The sequence below is a fragment of the Mesoplodon mirus genome (assembly GCF_964341445.2).
Source record: "Mesoplodon mirus genome assembly, chromosome: 16".
NCBI classification, from domain to species: Eukaryota; Metazoa; Chordata; class Mammalia; order Artiodactyla; family Ziphiidae; genus Mesoplodon; species Mesoplodon mirus.
In genome coordinates this window covers 65,646,781-65,664,771 of record NC_138992.1, presented here as the reverse complement: position 1 = coordinate 65,664,771, position 17,991 = coordinate 65,646,781, and the positions used below count along the sequence as shown (strand labels likewise).

The window sequence follows — 17,991 nt, the reverse complement described above, 5'->3', positions numbered from 1 at the left end:
GGAAGACCCCTTCCTAACAAATTTGGGAGTTGAGTGTTGAGCACAGCAGAGGTATAGGACAGAGGGAGCCTGATTCTCTGGCACCATCAACTATACCAGTTTTGGATTTTTACATGAGAGAGAAGTAAATTTCTCATTTAAGCCATTGAATTTTGGGATCTTTGTTCTAGCAAAAAAGTGAAAGAAAAACAAAACAACCCAACAGTATCCTTAACAACATAGATATTAAGAAAATGTTTTACTATTTTCAAAGTATGCTGAGAAAAAGAACAAAGATGGTAATTTTGTTGAAGAAAACCCTTTAGAAATTTGCTTCAACCTTTAATAAGAAAACTTTAAGGAAATTTACTATACTACCCAGAATAAGATCCTAAAGCTTCATATTCTGCATTCTGCTTTATCATAAAGAAGTTAATGCCCAGAGGCAGGTTGGGAAGGCATTTATTTGGCAAAGCAAATTCTAATCCTATATTCTAGTTATCTACCGATTGATCGTAATGAAGACTCTAAAACAACAGAAGTTTTAATTTTCCATTCAGTAATTCCATGTATAAAGACAGAAAACATAATGCTTTTGTAGCTTGCACAATCTAGGCTGTGAAGTTATGAACCATTAACATCCTTCACTGCTTTTCACAGGGTGGAAGTGATTAGGCTTAATGGCATTACCCAGAAAGTATCCTGGCGCCGTAAAATAAAAGCTCCATCATCAGACTGGGCTCCAAGGGAAACGCTCCTCCTTCCACCAGCTCAGGGGCAGGAGGAATGCTGATCCCTATGGAGTACTGTCTGTCTGTGAGTCCAGGTCAGGGGTACGAGCTGTAGCACTGTGCATCCTAACAAGCAAAGCTGGAGGCCCCGACATGCAACATATGGCAGGGAAGAAAGCTTTTTGTGTAATCAACTGATAAACAATCCACACTTGGGGGCTGCACTTTGCGCTAGTGCCTAAGGAAAACCGAAAATAATCTCCCACTAATTAGGGCCAAGTGCTAAAAGAAACTTCCAAAAGACACTAGAGAACTATTCTATTAACCACGGACCAACTTGTGGGGGCAAAAGTTCAAAAGCAACCTTAGAGCCCACCATACGCCCTTCCCAGCGCCTCATGCCCCAAATCTGTATCTATCCTTCACATTTTAATCTATCGTTCATGATCTGAGAGGCCTCCTCCTTGCCTTAGGCCCTTATTATGAGTAAGGCCTGCCTGCCTTGCTTGTGAAAGATGAGCAAGGCTGAAGCTCTCTAGTCTCTGATTAACAGGGGAGTTTCAGGGCTGAGGAGAGTGAAATAGAGACGGAGGAAAAGAGAGTCTGATTATAGAGGCCTTGAGAGCCTGGCAGAGAATGGATTGGATGTATTTGGCAATAGGTAGCCAAAGTAGATCTTTGAGCAAGAGAGTAACACAACAGAAGTCTTACAGCATCAGTCTGAGAAAGGACTATAGGAAGGTAGATCAGTTAGGAGAAAGTTACCTTAACCTAGGCTGAGATAAAGACGTCCTAAATATGGCTGGTGGCTATTACAAAACACAGGACAAGTAGGATTCTTTTTAGGGGTATGGAAGGAACTAGAGATAAACTTACTCTTTAAGAATGAAATAAGATGCAGGGCAGAAATAGAGACACAGATGTAGAGAACAAACGTATGGACACCAAGGGGGAAAGTGGCGGGGGAGGGGGTGGTGGGGTGAATTGCGAGACTGGGATTGACATGTATACACTAATGTATAAAATGGACAACTAATAAGAACCTGCTGTATAAAAAATAAGTACATTTCAAAAAAAAAAGGAATGAAATAAGAGGGTAGTTGAAGACCTAAAGTAGAGCTCATTAAGGAAACAAACACAGTGGAGAATAAAAAGGCTGACACCACAATTTGCCATCCAAATCAGGACCCTTCTGTGTAATTTGATGTCGTTATCCAAAAAGATATTCGTTTTTGTCAGATTTTCCTTGTAGTCTCTACATTTTTTTTCATGAGATGCTTAAATCTGCTATTTCCCAAGCATCTATTATACAGCTGGCACCACACAATTGTTACCAGTTTGTGTAGAAAGAAGAGTAGGCTCATTAGCTGCTCTCAGGAAGCACGCTGGTCTGCCCGGAGTGTTCTATTTTTTGTCCATGCTCAGAGTCTTGCAAATGATAATCACGTATTATTATATTCAACCAAGACTTACAAAAATATTTTTTTAAACAAAAATGCAAGAAAAAGGGCTGTTTCATAATTTCTACCAACACCACCAAAACAAATTACTTAAAGGACAAAAATGAGGGCTTAGAATGATAACTTTGTATGGGCAACAAAAATAATGCTCAATACTATTCTACCAGGTCACTCCACCAGGTTCTTAGCTAGACTTGCAGAAAGTAGTTTCTGGGAAAGTAGAGCAAAATAATCCCAAACCTAGGCAGCGTTTCTGTCTTTGGTGATGAGAGAATGACATGTATCTAATGAAGGGAAGGTAAAAATCCCCCACTTTCGGTGGGGAGTATGCTCTGAAACCTCTCTGGTTTTGGAGGAGCTCTCCTGTGATGGACAGGGAAGGCTCCCTTCAGTGTCTCATGTTTCATCTTTTTCTTCCAACTTTCAGTCACCTTTCATTTGCACACTTGGGACTAACTTATTAGGTAGCAGCCAAAGAGGAAATGGCAACTATTACTTTCTTTGCAGAACAACAGAAAAGGTAGTGCAACTTCGTCCACAAAGATTCCAAATTCTCGAAGAAAAGGCCGCCGCCTTTGGCCTCGTTTCTTCTAAGTGGCGTTTAGGGAAGTGTGCACACCTGCTCCACTGAAGCAGGCCTGGTCACTTACCATTGATGAGGGCCACACACTGAAATCATTATGGACGGGGCTACCTCTGGGCAGAGGAGCAAGGTCCTACGTTGCACGGGCGCATCTAAATCCGTGATATGTTTATCACAGGCCTGACATCCATTAAGAGTCGGAGTAAACGCCTCCACACCTTGGCCCGCACAGGCAGTCACTAAACACGTCTTCCTTACCCAGGGCTCCGAGGGCGGACCGTGTCCAGGAGACGTAAAAGCAGCCCTCAGATGTTAACTCCTGTGTTTCTCCCGGGAACACCGGGGTGGAAAATCTGGGGATTGTATTACCATCCATAGCCCTTCTCCCCACCAACACCTCCACCCCCATCCTGTGTCCCCTTAAACTGAGGGAACAATTTCCTCTGTAAGTACTGTATTCAGGGGAATTCTAAAGCAGTGCCCAGATTCTCCAGGAGAGAAACGGAAACAATTCTCTTTTCCAGGATCACTCTTATACATCCTTCTCTACACGATTCCTAGAAAGAACAACTTTGCTTCAAGACCTGGCTGTCATTCAGATCGATATGAAAGTTTTCCTCAACTGGCCATCATTGAACAACTGTAGTCTATTTAAAAAGATTTAAGGGGAGGGGGAAGGGTAAGCTGGGACGAAGCCAGAGAGTGGCATAGACATATACACACTACCAAACGTAAAACAGATAGCTAGTGGGAAGCAGCCACATAGCACAGCGAGATCAGTTCTGTGCTTTGTCCACCTAGAGGGGTGGGATAGGGAGGGTGGGAGGGAGACGCAAGAGGGAGGAGATATGGAGATATATGTATAGCTGATTCACTTTGTTATACAGCAGAAGCTAACACCACATTGTAAAGCAATTATACTCCAATAAAGATGTTAAAAAATAAAATAATAAGCTACAAGGATATATTGTACAGCACAGGGAATATAGTCAATATTTTATAATAACTTTAAATGGAGTAAAATCTCTAAAAATTTTGAATCACTATGTTGTACACGTGAAACTAATATAACATTGTAGGGCTTCTCTGGTGGCGCAGTGGTTAAGAATCTGGCTGCCAATGCAGGAGACACGGGTTCGAGCCCTGGTCCGCGAAGATCCCACATGCTGCAGAGCAACTAAGCCCGTGCGCCACAACTACTGCGCCTGCGCTCTAGAGCCCGAGCTGCGCAACAAGCCACCGCAATGAGAAGCTCGTGCACTGCAGAGAAGAGTAGCCCCTGCTCGCCGCAACCAGAGAAGGCCAGCGTGCCGCAAAGAAGACCCAATACAGCCAAAATTAAATAAATAAATTTTAAAAAGAAACTGACATTGTAAATCGACTACACCTCAACTAAATAAATATTTTTAAAAGAAGAAAAGAAAAAAAAAAAGATTTAAGACCCTGTTTTTCCTCCTCTGTAGAAAGGAATTGAACTAGAGGAGCTATTTAAGGCTCTTCCAGCCCTAAAATGCAGGAATGCCATAATTTCCAGATTCAAAGAACGACCCCTTGCAAATTCAAGCAAAGCACTCGCTGCATATTTCGAAGCAACCCTTCAGGATAGTAGGACATGCGCAGTCCCAGCCGCTTTACACGCAGCCCCGTGCCTCGTTAGGCGAAGCAAACACAAAGCGTGCTAACCCACAGAGCGGGGAAATACAAATGGTTTTCCCCTTCTGTGTTTCTCCCTTCAGAAAAACACCCATAACTTTACAGTTGGCTACGTTTATTCTTATTTTGAGTTGACTCATTTGCATCGCTCAGATTAGAAAATCTAATAACCACTCTGTAGGCTAGCAAGCACTCAAAAAAAAACAAAAACAAAAACAATACCCACACGATTTTTAATCACTGGTGAGTTTCCACCCACGGCTTCTGCATACAATCCTAAAGGGGAAGCTTTAGTTTTCAGGTCACAATTCACGTGTCACAACAGCATCCTTCCTACCGAGCAACCACCAAGGCAAATACTGCACATACTGGCCACCGCTATTCCAAAGACAGAAGCCCCATCAACAGTGGTCCACGGCTGAGGTTGGCACTTCATAAACAGTATGAGAAACTAGACTTGCGTCCACCACATTCTCTCCAAAGAGCCAGGGACTGCGTATACATTTAATGTTAGGTGACCAGGAAAGCATGCAGATTCACGCAGAGACTACAGACCAGAGAAAGTGAGGCACACTCAGGCGCATACCAGCCCCCTGACCGGAGTCCAAGCTGATCGGGGCATGAGAGCCTCTCCACTTACCCAGCATAGCGGCTGCTGTAAAGATGGCTGTGCCCTGGGTGCAGAATCTTCAAAAAGAGCAAGCAAAGAGGCAGAAAAGCAGCTCTCTGGCTCCTGGGCTTCCCGAGGAACTTCATAGTGCGAGGATGAGAGGGGCTGAAAGTTCTTCCTGCAGTCACAGCCACCCGAGGCTGGAGGTGGCTCCCAGTGCGCCCCTCCACACGGCGCACGGTCCCTGGGAAAGGGTGGGGAGCGGGCTTAGGAGGGAGCAAAATGTGACACTTCTTTCCAGCCTCAGAGGAAAAAAAAAAAAAAATTCAAGCAGCTGAGGGAGGGAAGTTGCTGTTCAGACTTGGTCTTGGGACGAGAAACAGCAGCTTCTGCCCACACACAGCCCTGCCCAGCCCCACGCTGAGCTCCAGGCTCCCCTAGAAGGGGCTGGGCCTCCCCGTGCTGACTCACCGCAGGGGTTTGCTGGGTGTCGCTTCATTAGGGTAACTCCTCTTTTTGTCCTCTTGTTTTTTGGAGCTTTTTTTTTTTTTGGCTCTTCAACTTTAGGCCCCTAACTTTTTTGGACAACCTTCCTGCTATCCTAATTGAAAAAGACTTGTTTGAGGATGAGCTAAACGCGCAGGCATAGAACGTTCCAGGCTTCATGTTTTGATCTACCATGGCAAATTTCTACACGGAGTCCACATTCTGAAATGCACAGCGAACAGTCTTGACGCGCTGTGGCCCCTGGGTGTGGCCAGCCAGTCCTGGTCTCCGCTCCTACCTGTACTGGGACGGGCAGCTGCTTCCCTGGGCTTCAAGGAGCCCCTGTGCTGATTCCATGGCGGCAGCGTCCAGACCTGCGGCTATTTCAAAGGTTCTCATGGGGGAACTGGAGGCCTCTGGGTGCTAAACCACCCTTCCTGCACATTTGGAATCACTTAAGGAGCTGGGCTATTTAAATCAGAATTCCTGGGGGTGGGATCAATTGTTGAAAAAGCCCCTCAGGTGAGTCCAGTATTTAGCCCCCCTGCTGGTCTAGGGCGGGACTTCTCAAACTTGGCCCAGCACACACATCACCTGGGGATCTCGTTAGAGTGCAGCTTCTGGGGCAGCAAGCTGGGGCCGGGGCCTGAGCTTCTGCATTTCTAACAAGCTTCCAGCTGATGCTTGTACTCCTGGTCCTTCAGTCACACTTTGAGGAGCCAGGCTTTACTTTAGAATGAGGTCTGATTTTTCTTCTCTCTCTAAAAGCTAGAGGGTGGAGGGAAACCTTGGAGCAAGCCAGCTCCTTCTTGTGTTTCCCGAGTTGGTGATGAAGAGGCTTTTTTTTTTTTGCATTCACTTGCTGCGACCCCAACACACTGGAAAACCCATCCAGGATATGCTTTGCTCTAGTAAAGAAGAACATTGTCATCTAGGGTGTCCCCTGCTCTCCTCCATGCCCAGTCCTGGTCGTGCTCTGGAAGATGGTGAGCCAGCGTCCCTCTATCACACTCACTTATTTACGTCTCAAATTTCCTGAAGAGTCCTGACTAAGAACCCCTGTACCTTCTAACATGATAGCCAGAGCCTCTGGTAGAAGGCACCAAATCTTTCCCCATGTTCTCCACCTGGGGAGTTGAGTTTGCGTCCTATGAGTTTGGTCCGTAACAGCTGAAATGATTTTCATCTGAGATGCTTCTCTAGCGTTTTCTACAGCTACCCCAGGATTTAATCTCTTCTCCACATCCCCTTCCCTAACACCCAGGATGTCTGCTCCTGTAGGGCACAGCACTTCGATTTTAAGTGTTTGTCTGCTTTCCTCACAAGGCTGCCTTCTCCCTGAATGCAGAGCTATAGCCCTTTCATCTTTGTACCTACTGCCTTTTCTCTCCTGGAGGGAACAGTGTTCACTGAAGGAATGATCAGCCGTGTTTGTTGAGTGAGTACCCTACCTGGGAAGGGATTCATTCAACAAACATGTACTCTGCGGTCTCTGTATGCAGATAGAGGAGAGGCCACCTGGGCAGCCAAGAGCTGTATGGGTGCCTTTGAGGAGTAGGTGTGCCCAGGCCTCCTGTTTTTCTTTTTTTCTTGTTTGTTTATATTGTTGTTTTCTTCCTTCCTGACTTCCTGGCCTAGAGCTTGGTCTTTGTGAACTGGTGAGGCTGTGCTGCAAGGCTCACAGGGATGTTTCCTGGGGCCTTTTCTACAAGGCCAAGAAAGCCTATACAGCAGTCAGTGAGCTGTTGAAACAAGAGGTTACTGTGTAAATAAAACACTTCATCTCGTTGCATTTCGTTATGTCAGAGCAATGTATAAATCTGTCATATTATATCACAACATTAAACCAGGAATGTTCAGTCTCAGACTGGGGATTAAGCTCATTCTCAAATCATCCTGAAGGGTTGGATCCAGCGAACGTGTTTAGCAAAGGCTCTCCAGACTCTGAGACCAAGGTAATAATTTCCTGGGCCATCAAAAATGCAAAACACCCTGGAGACATCCTATAACCTTCCTGAAAATTTCAGATCAAAGAGAGGTTCTCAAACAATAGAAGCCATTCCTAACAATCTTCCTCTGCTTTTCTAAGGACCAGGTTATCTGATCAGACTTCCCTTGGAGTAGATAAGCACCCATAAAATGAGTGATAAATGGAGTCCATTTAGCAAGTGGGAGGAGAAGAGAATGGTTTTATAGATGGATTCAAAGATAAAAGCTCCATCTTTAAGGCACTGAGAGGGAGTGAATTATTAAACCAGTTAGAGGCTCAGAGATGGAAAGCTGAGACATTCTATTTACCGGCTATGCCTCTGTCATATTTTGGTGGAAGAGTGAACTTTATTAAAAGAAATATTATCCTGCAGAGAAGAAAGGAAACTACAATAGGGAAAGGAAAACATCATCCTTGATTTGGGGGTCCATTGTGGTGGATGATTAGATAATTTTTAATGTCTCTTCCAGATCTGGAATTCTGTGATGCTATGGGGGAAGATTTTGCAAATCCCTTTCTTAGGGATATGAGTGAGAGCCATGTAGATGAATTTTGGTAAAGACCTCATGAGAAAGTGGATGGGTGGGTTTGGGCTTTGCGGTACAAGCAACGCTCCCCTCACAGTTGGTTTTGTGCTCAGGCCTCAGTGTCTTATTGACAGAGACATTATTGCCATCGTCTCTTCTATGGCTTTCTGCCATTGTTCCAACATGTGAGAAAAAAGCAAATGTGAAGTTAGGTTACTGCCTTATGCGGTCTTGGCAATTCTGTAAGGAAGTTCTGAAGCTTCCTTTAACAACACATCACTAACAGTTCCCTCCCAACCTCGTTCAGCACCGTCTTGCCCCTATGGGTTTTTGTTTTGTTTTTATTTATTTTTGGCTGCGTTGGGTCTTTGTTGCTGCGCGCGGGCTTTCTCTAGTTGTGGCGAGCGGGGGCTACTCTTCGTTGCGGTGCGCGGGCTTCTCCTTGCCGTGGCTTCTCTTGCTGCGGAGCACGGGCTCTAGGCGCGCGGGCTTCAGGAGTTGTGGCACTCGGGGTTAGTTGCTCCACGGCATGTGGGATCTTCCCGGACCAGGGCTCGAACCCTGCATTGGCAAGTGGATTCTTAACCACTGCGCCACCAGGGAAGCCCGCCCCTATGTTTTTAATCTTTCTCTTGTCAACTATCCACATCTCTCTCTTCCTTAGACACAAGCTACTTCTCTTCTTCCTTTCCTCTCCTCCCCCTCCTCCCCCCTCCCCCTCCCCCTCCCCTCCTCCTCCCTTCTCCTTCTTTTTCTTCTTTTTTCCTGGCTTCTCAAAAGCACACTCTTGAACCCTGACAATTTGCTTTCCATCCCTATCACCCCGATGAAGCATCCTCTTATTTTTTTATGTTCTTTTTCTTTCAAAAATTGCGGTATAATTGACATAATATTATGTTAGTTTCAGGTGTATGACGTGATAATTAAATATATGGATATATTACTAAACCATCACCATAGTAAGTCTAGTTAACACACGTAGTTACAAATTTTTTTTTCCTGTGATGAGAACGTTTAAGATCTACTCTCTTAGCAACTGTCAAATATGCAATACCCTATTATTAACTATAGTCAGTGTACTGTACATTACATCCCCATGACATTTATTTTATAACTTGAAGTTTGGACTTTTTGACCTGTCTCTGGCAACCACAAATGTGTTCTCTGTGTCCATAGAGCTTTTTTTTTTTTTAGATTTGACATATAAGTGAGATCATACAGTATGTCTTGCAAATTTCTCTTAAAGATCAGTGGTGATCTCCAAGTGGAAAAGCATTTGTTCACAGCCCATTCTGCATCTGTGCAGTTTCTAAGGCTGTTTACCAACTCCTATTTGAAACTCTCTTTTCTCTTGGGGTCAGGGACATTGACTTCTTCTGTTCCTCTCTTTCCTAGGGTTCCGTCTCTCTTTTTTGCCTGCTTAAAAAGGTAGATGCTTTATGAGGGTCTTTGTTTTGCCCTCTCCTCTTCTTGATGCATTGTGGACAGAAAGCGGTGAACAGTTTCATGGAAGAGATGGACTTGATTTGGGTCTGGAAGAGAGGGAAGGATTTGGCTGGATGGGGATATGAATGCTGGATAGAGATGGTCATTATTTTTAAGGAAACATTGTAAACAAACTCATGGTCCCTAACTTTGTGACACTTTGTGCCAGTGGAGAGGCTGGGCAGATAAATAAACACATCATTACACTTGGTGGTTTAATTAATTATATAGAAACAAATCACAGATGCTGTGATAAAAAAGTGAGGAGGGAATGGATCACATGTGCAGGGTGTCATGAGGAAGTAAACATTTAAGCCAAATATGAGAAGGAGCCACCTCTACCAAGAAAAGGGGAGTAGTGTGCCGGGAGTGAGGGCCGGAGACAAGACCATTGCAGACACAGGGAACAGCATATGCAAAGAAGTCCTGTTCAGAATTTACTGTCCTTCCTTAAGTCAAAACAGGATAAAGAGTGACATTCAGGCTCCCAGTTTGGCATTTACGGCCCTTGAAAACTTTATAATTTTTATTTTCTTCAATATTCCCTGAATATTCTGTATCTTTTCCTTCCTCTGGGTTTTCCCTCCTCTGGTGAGGGCCATGTCCCTCACAAAAGGAGTCTTGCTCACTCAGGTGAAAGGGCAATTTGAATAACAAGTGTGATTGGTGGACAAGCCTATTATTATGTTTTAGACCCCTGTAATTAAGTTACAAATGTGTTTTATAGAATTTATAGAGTAAAACCAAAGTTTTTTAATGTAGGAAGGTGGGAGTGAGGAGTCCTATTCGCTGCTTCCAAGCAGCCAAGCAGACTTCTCCCTCCATCTTCTCCGCCTCTGCTTTTCCTTCTCTCTCTCCCTCCTTCTCTCCCATTCTCCCTCTTGCTTCCCCTTCCTTTCTGATACCTGTCTCCAAGGCGGTTATGAAGAAATGAGGGAGAGAAAACATAGATAAGAATACTTTAGAAATTACCATTCTGAACGACAGAAGAAGGGTGTCTGTGTTACACCATTTGTGATATTAGTGTTCTAATGAAAATTAAGAGGCATTTGAGCTGGATGGAGCATGAGAGAGAGATTAAGAAAGTTTGATTAGGATAAAGTCAAAAGCAATAATAAACAAAGGATTGCAGAACCACTCTCCAGTCCGTTTGCCTCCAGCAGTGAAAGATGATTTAAAAAAAAAGAAGACAAAAACAAATAAGAATGGAAACAGTAACAGTGAAAACGATTCAATTTTAAACAAAAAGACTAAGGGTGGGGGGGGTGGAAATTTCAGATGTAACGAAGATGGAAGAATAGGTGATAGAACTTGTTTTAAGAAAGAAAAGCTGTCTTGAGGAATGAGAGAAGTCAGACAGACAGCAGTGTTCCACCTTCAGACGTATTAGATGCTCAGAGGTGAAGAGATGAGAATATCGTCTTAGTGCTGAAGGACAGGGAAAGAGTAAATAGAAAAATAAAGGAGCTCTATTCCGGCTGGCTTGTAAAGATAAGTGTCCTTTCAAAGTCTCTAAAATTCCAAGAAAACAGGGAGCTTGAACTAATAATACTTTCAATATGCTACAATTAAAATAAAATATACTCTTGCAGAAACTAATCAGAAACATTTTAAGAATCCAAGTTGATGTAATTAAGGTAAACCTTTGGCAAATAAGACTAGCTGAATAATTTTGGTATAATAATAAAACCAATATTTTCTCTGATTTATCAATGTCAAGTATAATGTAAAAACACATTTTTATTCTATTTGGACATGCTTTCTCTAAACTTATGCAGGTGTACTGATTGGTTATGAAAAATGTCACTTTTTCTACAACTAAATTGAATCATTATTTTGACAGATGCTTTATTTTAATAGGAATCATGTTTTGTAGTATGTCAGCTTGAAGATAATTTCCAAGATCTTTAGGGAATTTAATAAAATGACAACCAATTGAAAAATTGGCAAAGGATCTGACTTGACATTTCTCCAAAGATCATATACAAATGGCCAATAAGCATATGAAAAAGATGCTCAACATCATTAGTCATTAAGGAATTGCAGATCAAAACCACCATGAGATACCAGTTCATGTGCACCAAGATGGCTAGAATCAAATACACAATAATGAGTGTTGGTGAGAATGCAGAGAATTTGGAACCCTCAGCTTCTGCTGGTCTGAATGTAAAATAATGCAGCTTCTGTGGAAAGCAGTTCTGTAGTTCTTCAAAAATTAAATATATACAGTTACCTTGTGATCTAGAAATTCCACCCCTAGGTTCCACTCAGGAAAATTCAAAACATATTTTCATACCAAAACTTGTATACAGATGGTCATAGCAGCATTATTCATAATAACCAAAAAGTGGAGACAACCCATATGTCCACCAACTGATGAACAGATAAACTAAATGTGGTATATCCATACAATGAAATATTATTTGGCCCTAAAAGGCATGAAATACTGATACTTGGTCTAGGATGGATGAACCTTGAAAACAATATGCTAAGAGAAAGGAGCCAGACACTAAAAGCCACATGTTGTATATTCTATTTATGTGAAACGTCCAGAATAGGTAAAACAGAGAGACATAACGTATATTAGCAGTTGCTGAGATAGAGGGGAAAGGGAATTATAGAGAATGACTGCTAATGGGTATGGGTTTTCTTTTTGGGGTGATGAAAATATTCTGGGTAATGGTGATGGTTGTACAATCTTGTGAATATACTAAAACCCACTGAATTGTACACATTAAAATGTCTAATTTTGGGGCTTCCCTGGTGGCGCAGTGGTTAAGAATCCACCTGCCAATGCAGGGGACACGGGTTCAAGCCCTGGTCCGGGAAGATCCCACATGCCGCAGAGCAACTAAGCCCGTGTGCCACAACTACTGAGCCTGCACTCTAGAGGCCATGAGCCACAGCTACTGAGCCCACGTGTCACAACTACTGAAGCCCACGTGCCTAGAGCCCATGCTCTGCAACAAGAGAAGCCACTGCAATGAGAAGCCTGCACACCGCAATGAAGAGTGGCTCCCGCTCGCCACAACTAGAGAAAGCCCGCACGCAGTAATGAAGACCCAACGCAGCCAAAAAAAATAAATTAAATAAATAAATTAAAAAAAAAGAGAACTGTGAAAATGATTTATAGAAAAAAAGGCTAATTTTATGGTATGTGAATTATATCTCAATTTAAAAAAAGAACTCTAGGGAATTTGAATCCTTAGACCGATTAAATAGAGCTAATTAATGGATAATCACTGAACACCTAAATTATTTCAAAGTAAGATAAACCCCTGAAACATTGATCACTGAGCATAATTTTATGTTTATATGCTTTTGCTTTTAACATGCTACAGATAAGCTATATCTTTCATTAATTTTTGCCACTTTCAGAAGGGATATAAAGTTGTAGTAAGTGTGTGTATTTAGAAAGCTGTGTTAGATGTATTTATGAGTTCTCCTTGTTGGCTAAAATGCTGATTGGTAACAGGCAATTCTCCATTATCTACTTCGAAGTTTTCTCTATGAAATAGAAGTTGGTCACTTTGGTTCGGTTTAAAGTTACAATTAATATTGGTGTTTGAGACTACTTTAGGAGCAACAGTGTCAGAGAAAATACGACGACAAATGTGCTTCTATTTTTCAAGGAAAAGAATAGTTTTCCCCTAAAATAGTACTCCTCTGTCATTTTTCCTTTCTTTTTTTCTTTTTTTGTTCTTCAAACCCATTTACACTCTTAAAACTTATTGAGGACTCCAAAGAGTTTATGGGGGTTGTAGATACTGGTACTGACTGTATTGGAAATTGAAACTGAGAACCTTTAAAAATGCTTCTTTATTGATTACTTGAAGGCAGTAATGATGAAAGCATCCTATGCTAATAATATCTTCTGAAATTAGTTCTCATGATCTCGCAGGATTTGTCCTCAAGTGCCAGGCAGTATGTTCCAGAAAATTAAAGAGCACAAGGAAAGGCAAAGCTTGGAATGTAAATTTTATTTGCCTTGGTTTATAATACCTGAGTCTGAAAAGCTATGGAATGTGTTAATGGCTTAGCAAATTTGCTCAATGTTGATGAAACTACTTCCTTGATTTACCATTTATGGCTTTCACTTACAATATGAAGGGTTAATCTTTCAGTGTCATCTACCTACATAGCAAAGATTGTCTTATCAGAGTAACTTTCTGCACTTTACGCTGACTTTGTCACATCCTGGCTTATTTAAGAAAACAACAACAAAAAAGAGAAGAATCCTCACTTCTGAAAGAGCTAAGATTTTTACAATTATGTTACCTTCAATGTTTACTTTTAATTTTTTGTCACTTCAATTAAATAGGTAACAAGTATTGTTTCTCAGGCACCCACTTAATCAAGTGTCTATATCTCCTCTGATAGTATTTTTTATTTTATTTCTTCCCCAAATCAGACAGTATAGAACAACAACAACAAAAAGTAAAACTCTCAGGATATCTTTTGTATCTAAAACTGTATTTATGATTCCCAGAGGGCCCCTGCAAAATCACAGAGATGTGTTCTTTCACCGTGTAAAGCACTAGAAATAAGTAGGTTTAAAAAAAAATCTATATTCCTATTGATGGATTGCATGAGAAGAGATGTCAAATCAAAAGAGATGTGTATCCTCCCCTAAGTAAAATTTTTATGAGTAAAATATTATTAATATAAATATTTCAGAAACTGCATCCTATTTGGGAGGTTCCTGGGAATGTGTCAATGCCCTTGTGGTCCATGACATACTTCTATTTATCAAAGTCTTGGTGCAGTTTTGATTGATGACATTAGGCATCAACAGTAAAGTGTTGTTAGTCATACATTTCAGTTATTATTTAAAATGCTTATTGGCCACAAGTTTATTCTTCATTTGAATCTGACATCTTCTGGGCCAGTGGCTCTGGGGATGTATATACATCAGATACAAGCATGAGGTTTTATAAAAATACAGATGTCTAGACTCTACTGCAGACTTACTAAGTCACTTTACTTAATAATCTTGGGATATTCTTAGCATATGCTTTGCCTATTATGGGTATGTTATGTGTATTATGTCTCAGGATTATTATTTTATAGATTGAAATTATTTCCTCTGTAAACAGTACATTCTAATTTTATAAATCAGATGTAACATTTCACTAACTTCTTTGAAAATAGGCTTAATCATGGTCCTTAGGAGACATTTTATCGTTTTTATCGAAGTGTTTTGAAATGGCTTTATTATCTTGTTCTTCACGCCACGTGTACAACCAAATTTGCTTGTCAGTTGCATCATCCTTGTTATGGACATTCATCAGACCTTTCACATTGGAAACGTATCAGTAATAAATTAACCACAACTATTTGAATCTCTGTTATCTACAGATAGTTTTTGTATTATTCTGATGCTTTTTTGCGGTAGGTATGACCGTTTGAAAAGTTGCTAATAATGGCAGAAAACAGTGAGTTTGATCCCATTTCCTCCTTCACGTCAGAACCTGGCAGTCTTCTCCCAGCTTCTGCCTTAACCACCTCAACATCTGGTTCTATGCTGGTCCCGTTCCTTTCCCTGCCCAAAATTTTCCGTATTAACTGGCTTATTCCTTTTCTCCCTTGTTCAGGGACTGTCTTCTTTTTCTCTTTCTTTTGTTTCTTCTCTCTCCTGTTCCTGATGATTAGTTTACTATTTTACCTACCACTTCTCTCTCATCAGGGTTCTCTCTTTTTCTTTTTTTCCAGGTCTTTCCTTTCCAATTGCCACCCCAATTCCTAACCATCAGCACCCCCTCTACTAATCTGTGAATCCTGCTATCAAGTCAGGTCACTCCCATACGATTTCCCTACTGATTTTGTCCACATTTCCTTCAGTATAAACTCCTTATTGCATCATAAGCAAACTCTTGGTCCAGAATGCATCTCTAACTCCATTTTACCTGTTTGATAGAGCAGAAAACACTCACACAATGTTATTAAAACTGTTTCTGAGTTGCTGTGCGGACTGGGGGTTCCCAAGTTGAAAATCAATCTGGTGCTTCCCTAAGTGCTTTAAGTGCTTTTCTGAATTAAAGGAAAGCATCAAATATCCAACCAGAATTTCAACACAAAAGTTAACAGCTGGTGTATAAAGAATCTCCTAGAGCCTCTTGTTATCTGAGTTAGGCCTTCTTTATTGAACTTTATTTGAAACAGGCAACTTGGCATTAAACTCACAGCTGCAAGTTTTCTAGGAGGGAGAAAAAAACCAGTCTGGATAGGGTTACATCAGCTACAAAAGAAAGAAAACCTATCTGTGACCTTATTCTGTGGGCAGTCTGACGTGGTGGCAGAAATCGCTTTTTGTACTGCTTGGGAAGCATCCCTACAAATTGTCGCTGGCATTGAGGGTGACTCTACTGGCTTCTTTCAGTCGGTGGCTTTTGGGGTCTGGCCCACCATTTGGAGGCATAAGTCTCACTCTTAGAGACTTTTTTTTGCTTTTGTGCAACAGATGCTGAGCAGAAACAAATACCTACTTAATTTTGGTATAAGGACCAAAAATTTTGGTGCACCAAATGTAATTTGTAATGTAAATGTTTTTCAAATGCAATTACGCCTGCCAGCGCAACCCTTTAATAACAAGCACCTAGTTTACAATTATGCTGTCCACATAATTTGCTAGTTGCACACTGATTTCCACCCCTCCCTCCCCTTAAACCCTCTCTCTTCCCACAAGCTTCCTCAACTTAATTTATACTGAGAAAGCTTTTGATACACTAGGCATTTCTCTAAACTAGTGTGTCCCAAACTTTGCTGCACATTAGATTCAGCTGGGGAACTTTAAAAAATCCTAATCAGGGTGCCTGGAGGAGGGAGCCAAGTGTCACCACTTTGGAAAGATTCTCAGGTGATTCCAAAATGAAGCAAAGCTTGGAAACCATTGTTTCTCTGTACTTATCTCGTGTGTCATAGATGATAACGTATCGTCCTTAATCTATTCGCTCTTCTCACTTGTCTTCCGGGAGCTACACTTGCACCCGGATTTTCTCTTAGCCTCTGTTTATAGCTTCCCTTCTCCTTCCTGTCCTGAAAATATGGATGTGCTCCAGAGTTCAGACCTTCTTCATCTCTTTTCTACCTTACACTTACCCCCTTGGTGATCTCACCCAGTCTTGTGACTGAAAACACCATCTATATGCTGACAATTCTCATATTCCCAGATTTATATTTCTAGCTCCAAATTTTCTCTTAAATTCCAGATTCCTAAGTCCAGCTCTATTCAATATCTCTGCTTGGATGTCTAATAGTCATGATGATTGACATTAGCCAAAACAGAATGTATGGTTCTTTTCTAATTACCCCTCCAATTACTTTCTACAGACGTTTCCATTTGAGTTGATGACTACTCCATTCTTTGAGCTGCTCAGATGAAAAAGAAAGCACCCTTGACCCCTCTTTCTCTGAGCACATGGAATCTGCCAGATAATCCTGTTGGCACTACTCTTCAGTATCTCCAGAATCCAACCACCGCTGACCACTTCCGCTGGTACCACCCTGCTGTGAGCCGCCATCATCTCTCACCTACATCACTGCAAGCACCTCCTCCCTCTTCCCCCTGCACCTATCATGCCTCCCTGCAGTCTGTTCTCAGTACAGCCCCTGGACTGGTCCTTAAAGACACAGTTCAACCCTGTCACACCTCTGCGTGGCTTTCCACTTAACTTCTGGTAAAACCCAAGATTCTTAGGGCGGCCTTCAAGGCCCATGTGATTTAGTTCCCAGTCACCTCTCTGACCTCATCACCAACAACTCCCCACCCTGCTCAGCATGCAGCAGTATGGTTAGGCTGAATAATGGCCCCCAAAGAGGTCCATGTTCGAATTCCTGAAGCCTGTGAATGTTACTCAATGTAGCAAAAGAAAGTTTGCAGATGGAATTAAGTTAAAGATTTTGAGATGAGATCATCTTGGATTATCTGGTTACGCCCAATGTAATCACAAGTTTCCTTACATGAGGGAGACAGGAGAGTTACATTGACTAAATAAAGATGTGATAATGGAAGCAAGAGGTTGTAACAGGACTTGGGAAAGTTACTAATCTGGCAAACCTCAGTATCATCATCTGTTACATGGCAAATGTAATACCCACCTCACAGGGTCATTCTGAAGATAAAGTGAGAAAAGCCTTGTATGTTTGTCAGCTGAAGTGATATGTAAAATTTCCTATTTACATTTCATTAATTTCTTCTTATTTATTTTGGACCCAATTTTCCACCAATCTGGGGAAAAAGCCAAAAATCTTTTAAAGTACTTATTGTAATTTAATGAGATAATCATGCAATTGAGATTTATGGGCCGGTGTTCATTCAGGTCATGGACAATATTACAGAAAAGAACTAGACCAGATACAAAACTCCTTAAACCTCTAAGTGGATTCTTATCCCTATTTAATATTATTCAACCATTTATGAATTCACCTACACTGAGTATGCAAATATGTCCTTGGTCCATGAGGGTTTGGTTTTTTTTGAGGAGCTCT

The 17,991-nt window shown here is 41.6% G+C and overlaps 1 protein-coding gene across 1 annotated transcript in view; it reads right to left on the bottom strand.

Moving 5' to 3' along the window:
* The window catches only part of CPA6 (carboxypeptidase A6), a 273,469-nt gene extending 268,032 nt beyond the window's left edge, over positions 1-5,437 (bottom strand). Inside the window, exon 1 of the mRNA XM_082600904.1 lies at positions 5,047-5,437. Coding sequence (XP_082457030.1) covers positions 5,047-5,162 — 116 coding nt within the window. The 5' untranslated portion in view covers positions 5,163-5,437. The remainder of the gene's footprint in view (positions 1-5,046) is intronic.
* Between the last annotated feature and the right edge of the window lie 12,554 nt (positions 5,438-17,991).